Source organism: Lampetra planeri, chromosome 44 (genome assembly GCF_965212315.1).
Source record: "Lampetra planeri chromosome 44, kcLamPlan1.2.h2, whole genome shotgun sequence".
Lineage (NCBI taxonomy): Eukaryota > Metazoa > Chordata > Hyperoartia > Petromyzontiformes > Petromyzontidae > Lampetra > Lampetra planeri.
Window position 1 is genome coordinate 283,285 of NC_136150.1, and position 14,573 is coordinate 297,857.

General features: G+C 53.9%; 1 protein-coding gene across 1 annotated transcript in view; it reads left to right on the plus strand.

Moving 5' to 3' along the window:
* The window catches only part of LOC144732750 (hepatocyte growth factor receptor-like), a 52,589-nt gene that overhangs the window by 29,911 nt on the left and 8,105 nt on the right, over positions 1-14,573 (plus strand). The window contains exons 6-17 of the mRNA XM_078614327.1: positions 650-801; positions 2,161-2,308; positions 3,226-3,368; positions 4,604-4,786; positions 6,388-6,484; positions 7,181-7,432; positions 7,983-8,132; positions 10,226-10,385; positions 10,572-11,036; positions 11,570-11,650; positions 12,929-13,110; positions 14,100-14,209. Coding sequence (XP_078470453.1) covers positions 650-801; positions 2,161-2,308; positions 3,226-3,368; positions 4,604-4,786; positions 6,388-6,484; positions 7,181-7,432; positions 7,983-8,132; positions 10,226-10,385; positions 10,572-11,036; positions 11,570-11,650; positions 12,929-13,110; positions 14,100-14,209 — 2,123 coding nt within the window. The remainder of the gene's footprint in view (positions 1-649; positions 802-2,160; positions 2,309-3,225; positions 3,369-4,603; positions 4,787-6,387; positions 6,485-7,180; positions 7,433-7,982; positions 8,133-10,225; positions 10,386-10,571; positions 11,037-11,569; positions 11,651-12,928; positions 13,111-14,099; positions 14,210-14,573) is intronic.

Here is a 14,573-nt window from a genome sequence, read left to right on the forward strand (position 1 = left end):
CCGGCGAGGAAGCGCTCCGCTAGGACCCCCCCCCCCACCGTCCCCCTACTGCCTTCGGACAATCCGTGCTCTCGGGACTAGCGGCACCGTCGATCTGGCTCCTGGAATGCAACCGGCCATATTAAAGGTTTCCCGTCACCTAATTGGTGTCGCGACCTTCGTCGCGTTGTCCCAAGTTGCCGCGCGCCGGAACGTCCGCGTGCGCACCCGACCGGGTGGCGCCATCTCAATCCGCCACCTGCCCCCCCACCACCCCATCTTTCTCTTGCCTCCGCCGCTCTCGCTCGCCGCTGGGGATCCTTGACCCCCCGGTCGCGATCTAACCCAAAAAAACCTCTGTTATGGTTCAGAGTCCGTTTGTAACTATGGTTCACTACCCTCATTATATTCACGGCACTGACTCTCCGTCTCGAACGCAGGATCTGAGCCACCCGGCCACCTCCCGTCCTGCGCCTCCCCCCAGGTCAACTCAACATGAAATGCCCACACGGTTCCGCGTACAAACGCCGTCAGCGGTGGGACGAAGGCGGCCGCGCCGCCCTCCCGCGTGCCGCGACGGCCTTCGTCTGTGCTTGCCAACGACACTCGCCCCCAACAGTCTCTGAAGGTTATCTCGGTGATTGGGGGACCTTTGTCTTTGTGCGCATAGTTCCACCCCGAGCGCGCGGTGCTGGAGGGCGGCACGGAGCTGACGCTGTGCGGGAGACACCTGCGGTCACCGGTGGAGCTCGCAGGGACGTTCACGGTCCGCGTCGGGGGCACGGGCTGCCTGGTGCTGCCCACGCACAGCAACGAGACCACGTGAGGCTCACGGAGGCAGCAACATCATCGTCACTGTCGTCGTCAGCGGCATCGTCATCATAAGCATCATTATCATGAACATCATCGTCATCAGCCCCAATATCATCATCAGCAGCATCACCATCGTCATCACCATCATCGTCACCAACACCACCACCACCTTTGGCATCATCACCTTCATGACCATCATTATCATCACATTCAGATAACAACCACCGTCATCAGCACTACCACCGTTGTCATCAGCATTATCATCATCACCACCATCATCATCATCACCACTATCACCACGACTATAATCATCACACCACTATCAATTGTCAGCCGAGCAGTGGTGGGTAAGTTCCACGGCGCTGCCCTTCGCCCAGCACTGTGGAGACAGCGAGGGTTGGTGGATTACGCAAACATCGGGAAATTCCTTTCCCGTGGGCATTGAGGAGGTGCCATACCTGAGCTCGCCAGGAGAATGCGGTGCAGCACAATGTGGACTCATCTCCTTTTGCTGCCCCCTCACACGCATAGGTCTTCTCCTGGGGCGCCACATGTGAATGCTCGTTAATTGGCTAATAACACCTCGCTATGCAGAGGACCGTAGAGCTTGGGGAACAATCTCGCGTGACTGCCACTGTTGTATTTCCAACTTTGTTGTCCATGGTTCCACCTCGTGCCTCTGAGTCGTTCTCTCTCTCTCTGTGAGAGCGAGCGAACACTGTGCGGTCATTGTCAACATCTTCGTCTTTCTTCATCCGCCACCATCGTCATAATGTTGTTGTGCGTTAGTGTGTGTCATTTTGTGCTTCTGTGTTATGGTATGTGTTTGTGTACTGTCTGTGTCATCCGTGCATATGTGTGGGGGGCGGTGGCACTGCCGCTACGAAACCGGTGACCCAAGTTTGATTCCCACTCACGACCAATAACGGTGGTGAATATTTGAATCCTCGGCCTCCCCTAGGTCGACTTAGCCTTAAAAGAGTACCCTGGTACAGCGTGTAAACGTCTGCACTGGGAAGACCAAGGTAGCTGGGCGTGGTGCTGGCCACCCACCGACTTGCCCCAATAGTCTGTTAAAGGCTACACAGGGGATCTTTGTCTTTGTGTCACTGTTTTCCGTGCGGTGTGACCGCCACGACCCGCACTTCACAGGGAGGCCGTCTTCCAGTCGTGGATTGACAAAAGGTGGCTGTGCACATTCACACGGGTACGGCGCCGCTCTCCGCACCGCCCCCTTTGTGTGCTGCGTCGTCCTTAATAGGCGCTCGCCGACTGTTCCGCCACAGGCGGGCGGACCACGAGGCTGAATGTGCGTCCGTGTGTCCGCGCGTCCCTTGCGACTGCGGGTCCCTTGCGATCGTGTTGCAGGTTGTGCTGTCGGCTGGAGGCGTTTGTCGGTCGTCCGGAGACGCCCCAGGTGATCCACGTGTTTGTGAACGAGTTGGCGCCGGGTACCAGCCAGGCCGCGCGGTTCACCGAGCAGGGCGTGGCCACCATCTCCGGTTTGCAGTTTGTGGTGAGCGAACCTCTCCACGGTGTAACACGGTCACACCGCCAGTTCTGTGGAGCTGGTGGCTGAGGCAAGGCTGAGAGCATTGTACGACCGTGCAGTGTTTTCTCCTCGGTCCACTCGACACTGACTGTTTAGTCTCGTCCATCACACTGTGTTCAACCACCACACTGCAGGCCACAACATACTCGCCCAGCCACTCACTCGCCCACCCGCTCACTCACCACGCTCATCTTTACAAACTCGAGTGTTGGATATGAAGCATTTCTGCGTATCAAACACATCATCATCATCGTCATTTTCAGTAGCAGCAGCATTGGCACCATCATTATCACTTCCACCACCTCCATAATAACACACGTGACCAACTTTGTGTGCGTGTGTATAATCGAACCCAGTGACCCAAGATCGATTCCCGCTCACAGCCAACCAACATCGGTGATGAATTTCTGATCCGGTTCTAGGCCTTCCCGATGTTTTTTTACACCTTAAATGAGTACCTAGTGCGGTGTATAAACATCAGCACTGGCGAGACGTAGGCGGCCGTGCGTGGCGCCAGCCACACCACCCCTTTGAATGTCACGTTGGCCTGCAGCACTTGCCCCGACATTCTGTTAAAGGCTATACGGGGGGGGGGTCTTTGTATTTGTGGATGCATGTGGTTCGTGAAATGAAAATCATCAGTGGAAAGTGAGATCTGAACAGGTCCTGGGGTTCCTTTAAGCCAAGTCTGCTTTACATGAGTACCGAGTGTGGTGCTTAAGCATGGAGAGACGAAGGTGGCCGGAAATGGTGCTCGCCACACCACCCCTTCGAGGACATGCCGGCCTTCATAGGTGCTCGCTTAACGGCACTTGCCCCAACGGTCCGTTGAAGGCTATACGGGCAGGGGTGAATCTTTGTCTTTGTTGCGTGTGGCACAGAACCCGGTGCTACTGGAGGTGAAACCCTTGCATGGGCCCATTTCGGGGGGCACCCGTGTCACCGTGCGGGGGCGACACCTCGACAGTGGCACGCGGAGGCAGCTGCTTCTGGGCAGCACGGGCAGCAGCTGCAAGCTGACGCGGTAACGCACGCCGGGCCTGTCGAGCGCAGGGCTGTCGCGAGCTGCGTCCTGGAGAATATAAGCAACAGGATAAGCGAGCCCCCTGGCAGTTCGCCATCATTGATTCGAGCGAGCCTGAGTGCTGATGTGGCACTGAATGTCGAAACTGGTTCAACAATAAAACAAATTTTTATATTGCCAGTTAAGGCCACTGAGCTATGTATCTCTTTTGCAGGAGCCACCTGGCCACAAATGATAGCTCAACGTAGTAACTTATCACGTGGACATTTATAGCAGCCAAATACTGTAAAAGCATGTTGATTCTAAATGTGGAGGGAAAAACTTGATGACCCAGATAAAAATCCACGCGACCACGGGGAGAGACATGCAAACTCCAAATATACAGCAGGCGTCAGCGTCGGGATCGAACCCACGGCCGCCTGCATACGAAGTGAGGTTGTTAACATCTTGCCATCGTGGCGCTCCAGAGTTCCGCTTGTATTGAATCAATGCTGCTGAGATGATGCACTCTCAGAAGGCCGTGTGGTTGATGGGATCTGTGAATATTTACTTTTATTTGACTGGGCGGAGGGGTGGATTTGGAAAGGAGATGAATTGTCCAATTATTTATTTGATCACTTATTTAGTTTAAATGTAGGACACGGTAGAACGTGTTGCCATGGAGAGGGATGCCTCGTCTGTCCTTCTGTTGGCAAAGGGTGATAACACCGACCTGAAGATGCCGCAGGCTCGTCGCACGTGTGGAGATTGGGGACAGAATAACGCGGTCAGTCAGCCGGGAGAGAAGGCGGGGATTCAGGAAGGTTTCCAAACTATACTATTTTATTTACCAGGTAAGAGCCCGCTGAGATATTAGCTCTTGTTCAAAGGTGACCTGGCCACACATTATGATAGCTCATCAAAGTTGCTTATATCATCAGATGTGGGAATTCATAGTTGCAGCCGAATAATCTAAGCTCGTGTTGTTTCTAAACGTGAACGGGGAAAATCCGGAGGAACACAGATAGAAAATCCCTCGGCCACCAAGAGGAGAGAGAGAGAATACGCGCACTCCAGATACGCAATAGGCATCGTCAGAGTCCGGGATCGAACCCACGCAACCTGCATGTCAGGCGAAGGAGACGGTGTCTCCTCGCCGCCCCGTGCTGAGTAAACCGCACGGTCCGTGCCCGCGCTCGTGTTCCGACGCCACGCCGGTTGCCAGCCCGTCGTTCCGTGCCGCGTGCCGTGGGCAGGGTGAGCTCCGAGCTGCTGGAGTGCGTGACGCCGCCGGAGGCGGCCGTGGCGGGCGTCCCGGTGGGACACGAGGTGACGCTGAAGATCGACGGGGCGACGCGCACGATGCCTAACGGCGCCTCCTTCAAGTACGCGCCGGACCCCGTGGCGCTGGCCCTGGAGCCCTCCGTGAGCGCCGCCAGGTGCCTCGCCACGCACCGCGCCGCATAACATACACACACCACACACACCACACACACCACACACTCCACACATACCACACACACCACGCACTCGACACACCACGTACACCACACACTCCACACACACCACGAGCACACTGCACACCCCGCACACCACGCACACTACACACACCACACACACCCCACACACCACGAGCACACCACACACACCACACACCACGCACACCACGCACACCGCACACCACACGCACACCACACACCACACACACCCCGCACACCACACACCCCACACACACCACACACACCACACACACCACGCACACCACGCACACCACACACCACGCACACCACGCACACCGCACACCACACGCACACCACACACCACACACACCCCGCACACCACACACCCCACACACACCACACACACCACACACACCACGCACACCACGCACACCACGCACACCACACACACCACACACCGCACACACACCACACACACCGCGCACACCACACTGACCAAGCACACCACACACACCACGCACACCACACACCATGCACATCACACACCACGCACACCACTCACACCACTCACACCACGCACACCACGCACACCACGCACACCACGAACACCACGCACACCACACACACCACGCACACCACACACACCATATACACCCTGCACACCTCACACACCACTTAACAACTGATATTTTTTCGCGAAAGAAATCAGGGTGACCTTCATCATGAATTAATGTCATTATCAACTTAGGTCCTAAGAATGTGGGGGAGCCCTATTTAAAAAGCTCGACATTTTGGGACAGCCACCCCTTACCCCTCCATCTCCCCCCCCCCCCCGTGGGAAGTTTGTAACTCTGCGCCGCTGCTCCCCCACGTGCCCCCAATGCGTTGAACGTCACGGCAGCTACCTAACGGCGATGCCGCGCGGTGGCGGGCAGGGCGCGTGGGATGCACGGTCCTGCAAGTTTTTATTTATTAAAATATAAATTCCACTCTATAAACAACGTTAACAATAATGAACGTCCCGCGACCGATCGAGGACCCCCTCCCGGTGACGGCTATCCTTGCGCGGCACACGGTGACGCAGCACATGGCCTGTGAATAGACACTTCCAGAGAAGGTGGTTGTATGGTTGTATGCAATCGGCCATCGGTCCTTACGCTAACATTAGCACCACTCACTCTCCCCACAATACAGCCCGTATCTCAGCCCCAACTATGTGGCACCAGCCGGGGTGGGTGGCTAAACTAAAATATATATATTTTTTATGTTACCAGGTTATGTCCACTGAACTATATAGATTGTTTCTAGAAGCGATCTAGCGGCAAGGTATTGCTCAAAGAAGTGGCTTATCACGTGGAAATGTATTGCAGCCAAATTCTCTACCCACACGCAATCATTGGGAGAGAAAACATGCAAACTCCAAATATACAGCAGGCGTCAGGGTCGGGATCGAACCCACGACTTCCTGCATGCCAGGAGAGGGAGTTAACATCTCCTAGCCACCGTGGCTGTATGGTGGGGGCTGTCGTCTCGCGTTCGTCTCGCGAGCTCTGTCTCCCTCTGCGTGAATGCGATGGCAGCGGTGGGAGAGTCCTCACTGTGCGGGGAGTGAACCTGGACTCGGTGGAGAGCCCCGAGTTGGTCGTGCACCTCGACACGGACGAGCTTCTGAGAGCGGTGAGAATCGGCGACAGCAACAGCATCATCGTTATCAGCTGTGATCTATCCGCTGTGCCCTGAGCAGGAGGTGGTTCATGAAATGTTTGAAGGGTGGTGGTAAGGACGATGGTTGGGGAGGTTTTTAATTTTAGGTCTGTATGTCCTGGCTATTAATAATTATACAAATAATTACATTTCATAATTATATAAAATAATTGTTATTTATCCAACAGAGTCATATGACTCTTGTTCTGGAAGGTTCTGCATTTGGTGTTTATTTTAAGATGTTTTCAGCCAATTAATGAAGGGTGTGTTTATTATACAAGTGGAAGGAAACTGGAGTACCCAGTGTGGGGGGGGGTGGGGGGATTGGTGTGGGGGAGGTGTGACATCAGCGCGACGCACAAACCCGACTCATTCGCCTGCCCACCAGCCAGCAAAACTTTTTTCTGATCCATATATACGATTTATTATGTTCCTGGACCGTAAAAATGTTTGTTGACTTCACGGTTCGACCTGCAAATTACCTCTCGGGTCTCCCCCCGGGTCCAACAATAAAGAGATCACTTGCAACTCGTCCCTTCTGCCGCAGACTCACCGCCGTCACGCCTCCCCCTGCCGTCACCCTCTCTGTTCACGTCCCCACGTATGGCGCCTTCCGTCCCGCCTCCCGCGTCACCCAGATCTTCGTTCCCCCCCCCCCCATCCCCCCAGGCCTGCGAGGCGACGGCGCACGGCGACGTCATGACCTGCATCGCACCGCCGCTAACGCCGAACGGCAGCGCCGCGGGCAAGCCGCGCCGCCTGCCGGCCACGGCCACCGTGTCGCTGGCGATGGGCGACCCGCGGGCCTTCCCTTTCTCCTACGTGGCCGACCCGGCGCTCGCCGCCTTCCGCGACGACGATGACGCCGCCGGCCGGAGGCTGCTGCGGATGTGGAGCGGCGTCCGCACGCTGAGCCTGGAGGTGGGCAGCGACACGGCTACCACGTGGTGGGAAGGCGAGCCACCGCCACGTTGTTATATCATCGTCATCACCATCACGATCCATGCGGCAACAATTTCTTCTGTCGTCGTCAAGCCATTCTCTGTTAGGTCTTCCACTCTTTCCGGTTGCTTCCATCGCGTTGTTACATAGCCCGAAATAAATCATGAGCGTCGTTGCGGAGAATGCAAGTTACGTGGAAGAAGCCGTATAGAGGAAGGGGGCGCGTTGTCTGCATATTTATTGCGTTACTTATATTCCCCACAACCCTTAATGCTAGAGAACGGAAGCGGATATCGCGGAACTAAATCTTGGGATCCAATGCGGCGGTGCGAGCTCTGGGGCGGTCCCACAAAACGTCAAGCTGTTTATTAAAGGCCTTACATTCCTTACATTCGTTAGAAAAAGAAAACATTAAACATATTTTCTGTGATAAATAGAAATAGGGGTAGGCAGCCCCCTCCCCCCTTCCCGGTGGATCTGTTGAGTTTTAGACGGCAGCCATTGTCGCGTTGTTCTCCTTCTCATGCAGGGCCAGAACCTGAACCTGTCAGCCACGAGCGAGGAGGTGGCGGTGAGCCTGGGCGGCCATGCCTGCACCGACGTGCGCCTATCGGCCAACTTCATCAACTGCACGGTCCCGCCGGGGCTCCGCTCGGGCCCCCAGGGCCTCGCCGTACAGGTGCCCGCTCGCGGTCCGGGGTTGAGAACGGTGACGCAGAGAGGCGAGCGGCGTCAGGTTGGAAGCGTTATTGACAAGCTGGACTCGTTAATGAGAGCGATGTACAAATGTACGTGTACGTTGGTACGTACGTAGCCAACCGTGCTAATCAGAGATGCGGGGGAAGGACAACATGCTACATACAAAAAGCAGTTCTAAAGAAATAAGTTTTCAATACAGATGATTTAAAAGTGCATGGCTCCAGTGGCTTCCTGATATCGGAAGGTCGAGCTTTCTGGACGGCTTCAGAAGCTCGTCTGAAAGAGCGCGATGCGGCGATCCTCTTTGTTCGATGGTTAGCTAAAAGCCGCTGCGAGGATGACCCGAGTTTGCGTGATGGTCCATGAGATCAATGTGCCATGATATACGAATTACAAACACAGTCACCGACTAAAGAGAAAAAGCGTGGAGAGATGCACGCTCGGAACGACGAGAGACGAGAAGGGGGACGTACGTTAGAGACGTGCTGTGGCGATGAACGAGACGGGGAGCCAGGGGGCCCTGACTGGGGCACGTCGCTCGAAGGGATGGCGGCGGTCGGTGTCCGAGACTGGCAGCTGAAGTAGCACCAGTGGGGACGATCACCGGAGAGACGGGAGTGACAAAGTGAGCCCGAGTATGGGGGGCGATATGGATCGTGGCTTTGGGAGACCGTGAACGATGGCGATCGCGTGGAGAGGCCGTCGTTGATATTTATTCACCACGAGTGAACGTCTTGCTGATAGATTAGCACCTGTCATGGCAATGTGGAACTTGCACCACTGGCTCACGGCCACTAAAAGAGCATTCCGTTACATTCACTTTAGCAGAGAGACACTTTCACTGAGCATTAATATAAATAGTAATACATCACAGTTGTGGGGACGTACCATACCTAGGTGCCGCGTTTTTCTGACTGCACTTTGCAGTGCCTGGAGACCTGCCATCAAAGCAACAAACAAATTAAAATCCTTATTCTTACGCCTCACACTGTCCCCGGCATCTTTTCATTATTAAACTATTTAGGTTTTCGCGATCGATATTATCCATTATAGAGGTTTTTGGGTTTTAACTCCATGCCTATACAGGTCACCATACGTGGATGGTGATTAACTTTGAGCAGACAACAGGTATTGCGATTTCTTGCACCCAAAAATGGCAGAATATACAGGCATGCATAATGTGCATGCCTAATGTATGTTGATTACCCACTAAATAACCCAACCGGTAAATGGATATCCATTGTAATTTATATGCAACATTAACCTCCCCCCCCCCCCGGCCTTCGCACCCGATTGGCTCACAAGTGATGACATCACATTTATCCCTCTAACACCGAAGCTGGAGGATTTCTCCCCAACTCTGGCTGTCGTCTGATGATGCTGCTGGTAATTACCGGCGAAACGCCGTACTCGAATTGTAAACGTTGTGGGTTTACTCTCCAACACACTTGTGTGCTGTACTCGTAAAGAACTGGTATGTTTTGTTTACGTGACAAACCTTAGTAATTGGCTGTCAGGTGGTGGTAGATTTAACGACATATTCATATTTATCTATCCCAAAAAACCTCTTATGGATAAAATATTAAACGTTGAATATCCCTCGTGAGGGAACGCGGAAAGTGGTGGCTACGCTGCACGTGGCCTGCAGCCCAGCACTGTTGTGACACTCCCTTCCCGTGTGCTTTGAGGCGCTATACCCTGGCGGTATAGCAAAAATGTGGACTTCGCCCGTTCCGTTTATATGGGAAAGAGTGTTGCTTCCTCGCATGCGTGCATTTTCTCCTGGTGCTCTGGTCTCTTCCCACGCGTAAACACTCCTTTCTTGGCTGCAAACATTTATATACATAGAGGACCGCAGATCTTGGGCAATTGTTGTTCGCGGCTCATCGCCTGGCCGCCTTCCCGCGATTGTCTGTGGCTCCTTGTGGCACCTCCGCCGCAGAGTCGTCCTCCCGCTCTCTCTTCCAGAGTCGGTGAATATCGCGTGGTGCGGCGGCGGCGCGTTTTAGGTTGAAATAAAAATTCTGCTTCGAGGGTGTCCAGCAGTCCCGTTGGCCTCGTGTGCGAGTGCAGGTGCGTGTGGGGAACTTGCGTCTGGAGCCGGGGTGGCTGCTGCTGGCAGAGCCGGTCCCGAACACCGTGCTCTGGCTGACCGGCTCTCTGGCGGTCACCGTGCTGCTGCTGGGATGCCTCGTGCTGCTGTGGCTGCTGCTAAAGAAGAGGGGCGTCGTTGGTAGGCCTCATCGTCGTGATCAGCATCAACAACGTCGTCGATTGCCGCCGCCACCGTCGTCATCGCCACCGTCCATTGCGATCATCGCGGCATATTCGTTTGCGTTCGTCGCGATCGTCGTTGCAATCGCCGAGGTGCGAGGTCGCCGCCGCAGGGCAAACTAACGGAGCTCGCGGTCGGCGACAGGCGGTGGAAAGCCGAGGCCGCGCTTTGGCGCGGCGGCGGCAGAGCCCGGCACACGGCTCGGTGCGCTCCTGGAGCCCGGGCGGCCGCGTCCCTCCGTGCGACCCCCGGCCCCGCGGGTCGACGCGGCGCCGGGAGCCGCCCAGCGCCGCTCGTTCGCGCACGACAACGTCTACGCGGCGCTGCGCGGCGGGGGAGACGCGGGCCCCGCCGGGCTGCCGTGCTTCCCGGGCTCCGCGACGTCGCCGCTCTACGCACCGGACAGGACCGTCGACTCGGACGGCGACGACGGCCAGGGCTCCGTCCCGTGCCGCCCGCTGCCCCCGCAGCCGAGGGCGCTCACCGCGGAGGGGTCCGGCACGGAGCCGCGCGAGCAGCACGCGTGCCTGGACGGCGACCTCCTCCTAGAGGTCAAGCACCTGCTCATCCTGGAGGGACACCTGCAGGTGGACAAGATGATCGGGAAAGGTAGCGCAGCACGCCTCACGCCCACAGTGTCATGCGGTGAGGGCTCCTGCTCTGCCCGCAGCGTTACTGGGCGATACCCACAGCGTCGGTGGTAGAGATGAATTTTTCGCTCTATTTCCGGACCCGCTACTCAGCTGCCTTGTAGTAGGCATTACTCTAATAAGACTGTATTCTTGTGCTTTATATTTCTCTTATCCGATCAACAGGTTTATAAAAACTATATGCGGTATCATGCGGACGTGATAAAGTGTGCTGACGCGCTGTGGGTTTTCTCCAGGTGCTTTTGTCTCCTCCCACTCGTAAAACCAATAACACCATTATATATTGAGGACCGCAAAGCTTGGGCAATTGTTGGTGACGGCTCTCTTCCTGGCCGCCGCTTTCCCGGCTCGTTTGTGGTTCCACCTTGCACCTTTGAACCGTTCTCGGCCTACGAGGGTGAGCGGACGCAGTGCGGTGGTGGCTCGTGACAAGTTGCCGTCGTCATTGTTGTTTAACACGGAGGCCGTGCTCCCGTGCCCCTTGTGCTCCAGGTCACTTTGGCTGTGTGTACCGCGGGGTGCTCACCAAAAACGCGGGCCACACGGTGCGCTGCGCTGTCAAGTGCCTGAGCAGTGAGTGAGCGTTCACACTCGCTGCGCCCGCCTCCACGTAGGCGAGCATCCAAATGTAGTCGGCTTGCACCCATGACCACATCTGTTCTCTCGTCACGTCTCGTAAGCTAAGCAGGCTTGAGCCTGCCCGGATAGCGCTCAGTTGGGTGACCCCCGTGCATTCCAGGTTTGTCATAGGCAGCTGTGAGGTCAGCGGTTGTGATTGTGGTGAGGATGATTGATGATTAAAGATGACGAGCATTGATGGTGATGATGATTGCATTGATAGTCATGATGATTATTTCACCGATGCTAATGATGATGACGGTGTCGATGAATGTTATTGAGATGGTTTTGGTGGTGGTGGTAATGGTGATGCTGTGGGGATATTGAGTTGATTAGACTGATGATGGTGGATTGATGATGGGTGTGCCATTGATCACGATTATGAATGTGATCATATTGATGGTCTTCATTAATTGATTCTGATGATTGATGACGATGTTAATGTCAGAATCAAAATCTTTATTTATTCTAGAGAAATCTGCTGGGCTAGGCAGCTCTTTTTCAAAAATTTCCAACAGGGACAGGTCAGAAAGTTACAACAACAAACAATACAAACACACAATAGCAGTGCAACGTATAGGAAAGGAAAGAAAATAAAGAAATAGATAAAATAAATAAAGTATATAAGTTGAAATTGCATAAGCATACCAATTCCCAAGTTTGGACAACGCAGGGAATCAACAGCAAGACAACAGCAAGACAACACACAGTCCCTCAATACAATTGCACATTGAAATTGAACTATCGATTGATGAGTAAGGAGGAAAGTTACAAATTACATTAGCGATTGTCCAGCACTAATCAGAATATTGTTTTAAGGATGCCCATCATGGTAAGGAGTATAGCAATAAAAACATTACAACGATCGTGTTACTGGTGACTCCGTTTGTGATATCTGTTGTGGAATCTGCATATCCGGGATTTGTGTGTTCTCCCATCCACGTACCCGTCACTGACAATGCCACTTTGAGAGTCTTGTGACTCGTGACGGTAGCGGTCACGGTGCGCACCAACGATAGCACTCGCGTGGTTCCCACTGGTGGCGGCATTGACGACGGCGTTGGCGATGGCGACGCTGATAACGATCGCACTTAATGTTGTGACTTGCAGTGTGGTGGTTGTTGACGATGTTGTTGACGATATTGACGATGTTGTTGACGATGTTGACGTTGCCGACGATGATATTGACGTTGCCGACGATGATATTGATGACGATTTTTATTGGGCCAACAGGAATCACGGACGTTGAGGAGGTGGAGCAGTTCCTGAGGGAGGGTCTGCTCATGAAGAACTTCCAGCACGAGAACGTCTTGTCTCTGCTCGGCATCTGCATGCCGCTACACGGAACTCCGCTCGTGGTGCTGCCCTACATGAAGCACGGAGACCTGGGGCACTTCCTGCGGCAGGAGACGCACGTGGGTGCCTCAGCGTCGGTCTCCTCTAGGCTGTGTCCTCACGAGCTTTTAAAGTTCGGTAAAAAATGTTTAACCGGGTGAGAACTCAAGAGACCAGGATAGAGCCTTAAGTTGCAAGATTGAACTGACCTGGGTCACCAAATTGACTAAAGCGAAAACATAAAAACCAAATAAAACAGTGAAACAAATAGAAACCAAATTTCGATTTAAAGCTTTCGTGACCGCAGGGATTCATATTCTTGGTTCTTTCGGTAAAGTCACGTAGAAGAATTTTATTATTTCCCTTCTATGTGACTTTACCGAAAGAACCAAGAATATAAATGGAAACCAGTTTAAAACCAACCAAATAGCAATCGGAGCGAAGATATCAAAATAGAAATCCCTTTTGAGCCAGTGGGGGAAAAAAATGTGGAATTTCCACCACGAGCTTTGGGTTGTAACCAGGAGAGGCCTGTCGACCCACGTTCGTTTTCAGTGAGAATTCACTTTTATTTATGAAACCCAATTTGTTATCGTGGTCCAGCGGCAGCACGTTCACCACTCGTTTCAGAGGTTCGTGATTCGAATCTGGCAGGCCATCCTAGATACTACTCCGGTGGGACAAGCTGTAGAATACCACGCGCCGTCTGCTGGACGTTAAAGAACCCGTGATTGACGCTGTCATTTGAAATGCGTAGTCCGCCGTTGTGTGCCGACGTCACGGTCCAAAGTAGAAAAATCACTTGCGAGTGACTCGCTTGGGAAACAGGCAGCACGTCGCCCCCCCACCACCCCACTGGCAGACTGATGCTTGCTCGCAGGCCAGGCTCCGAGTCACCTTCTGCCGCACGGGGACAGCTGCCACCGGGGGTGCCCTTCGAATGTTTGTATGAGATGTGACGTAAGTCGCTTTCAGATGCCGAGGCAATTATTTCAGCAAGCGCCGTGTAATTGCACTTATTATAATTAATATTATTATTTGTGGGTTGTGTTTGCCTTCCTATGAACAGAATCCCACGGTTAAGGACCTGATCGGGTTTGGGCTGCAAGTGGCTCGGGGCATGGAGTACCTGGCCAGTAGGAAGTTCGTGCACAGAGACCTGGCTGCCAGGAACTGCATGTGGGTTTGCGCACACAGCGATACTGCCACTTGTGGTTTTTTCAAAAATATTTCCTTCACAGTTCCACGATTCTGTCCCCGTGACGATGGCGGAGCGGCGACGCGCGTCCCGAGTTCGGACGGCGCGCAACTCGGAGGGGAACTCTGAGGCGGTGCGATTTGCACGCCGGTGCCTCTGGCCTTGTCTTTCTCGGCGGTAGAGTTGGCACGTTTGGGAGGAGCCGTCACATGTTTTATTTTCCCTTTAAGAACAAAATCTGTGCATTCTACTTGTAAGACCCTTCATGGTTGTTGGATTTTTGACCTTTTTGTGATATGTATATGGATATGGCACCCAGTCAAACACGAACGAATGCGCAAACGC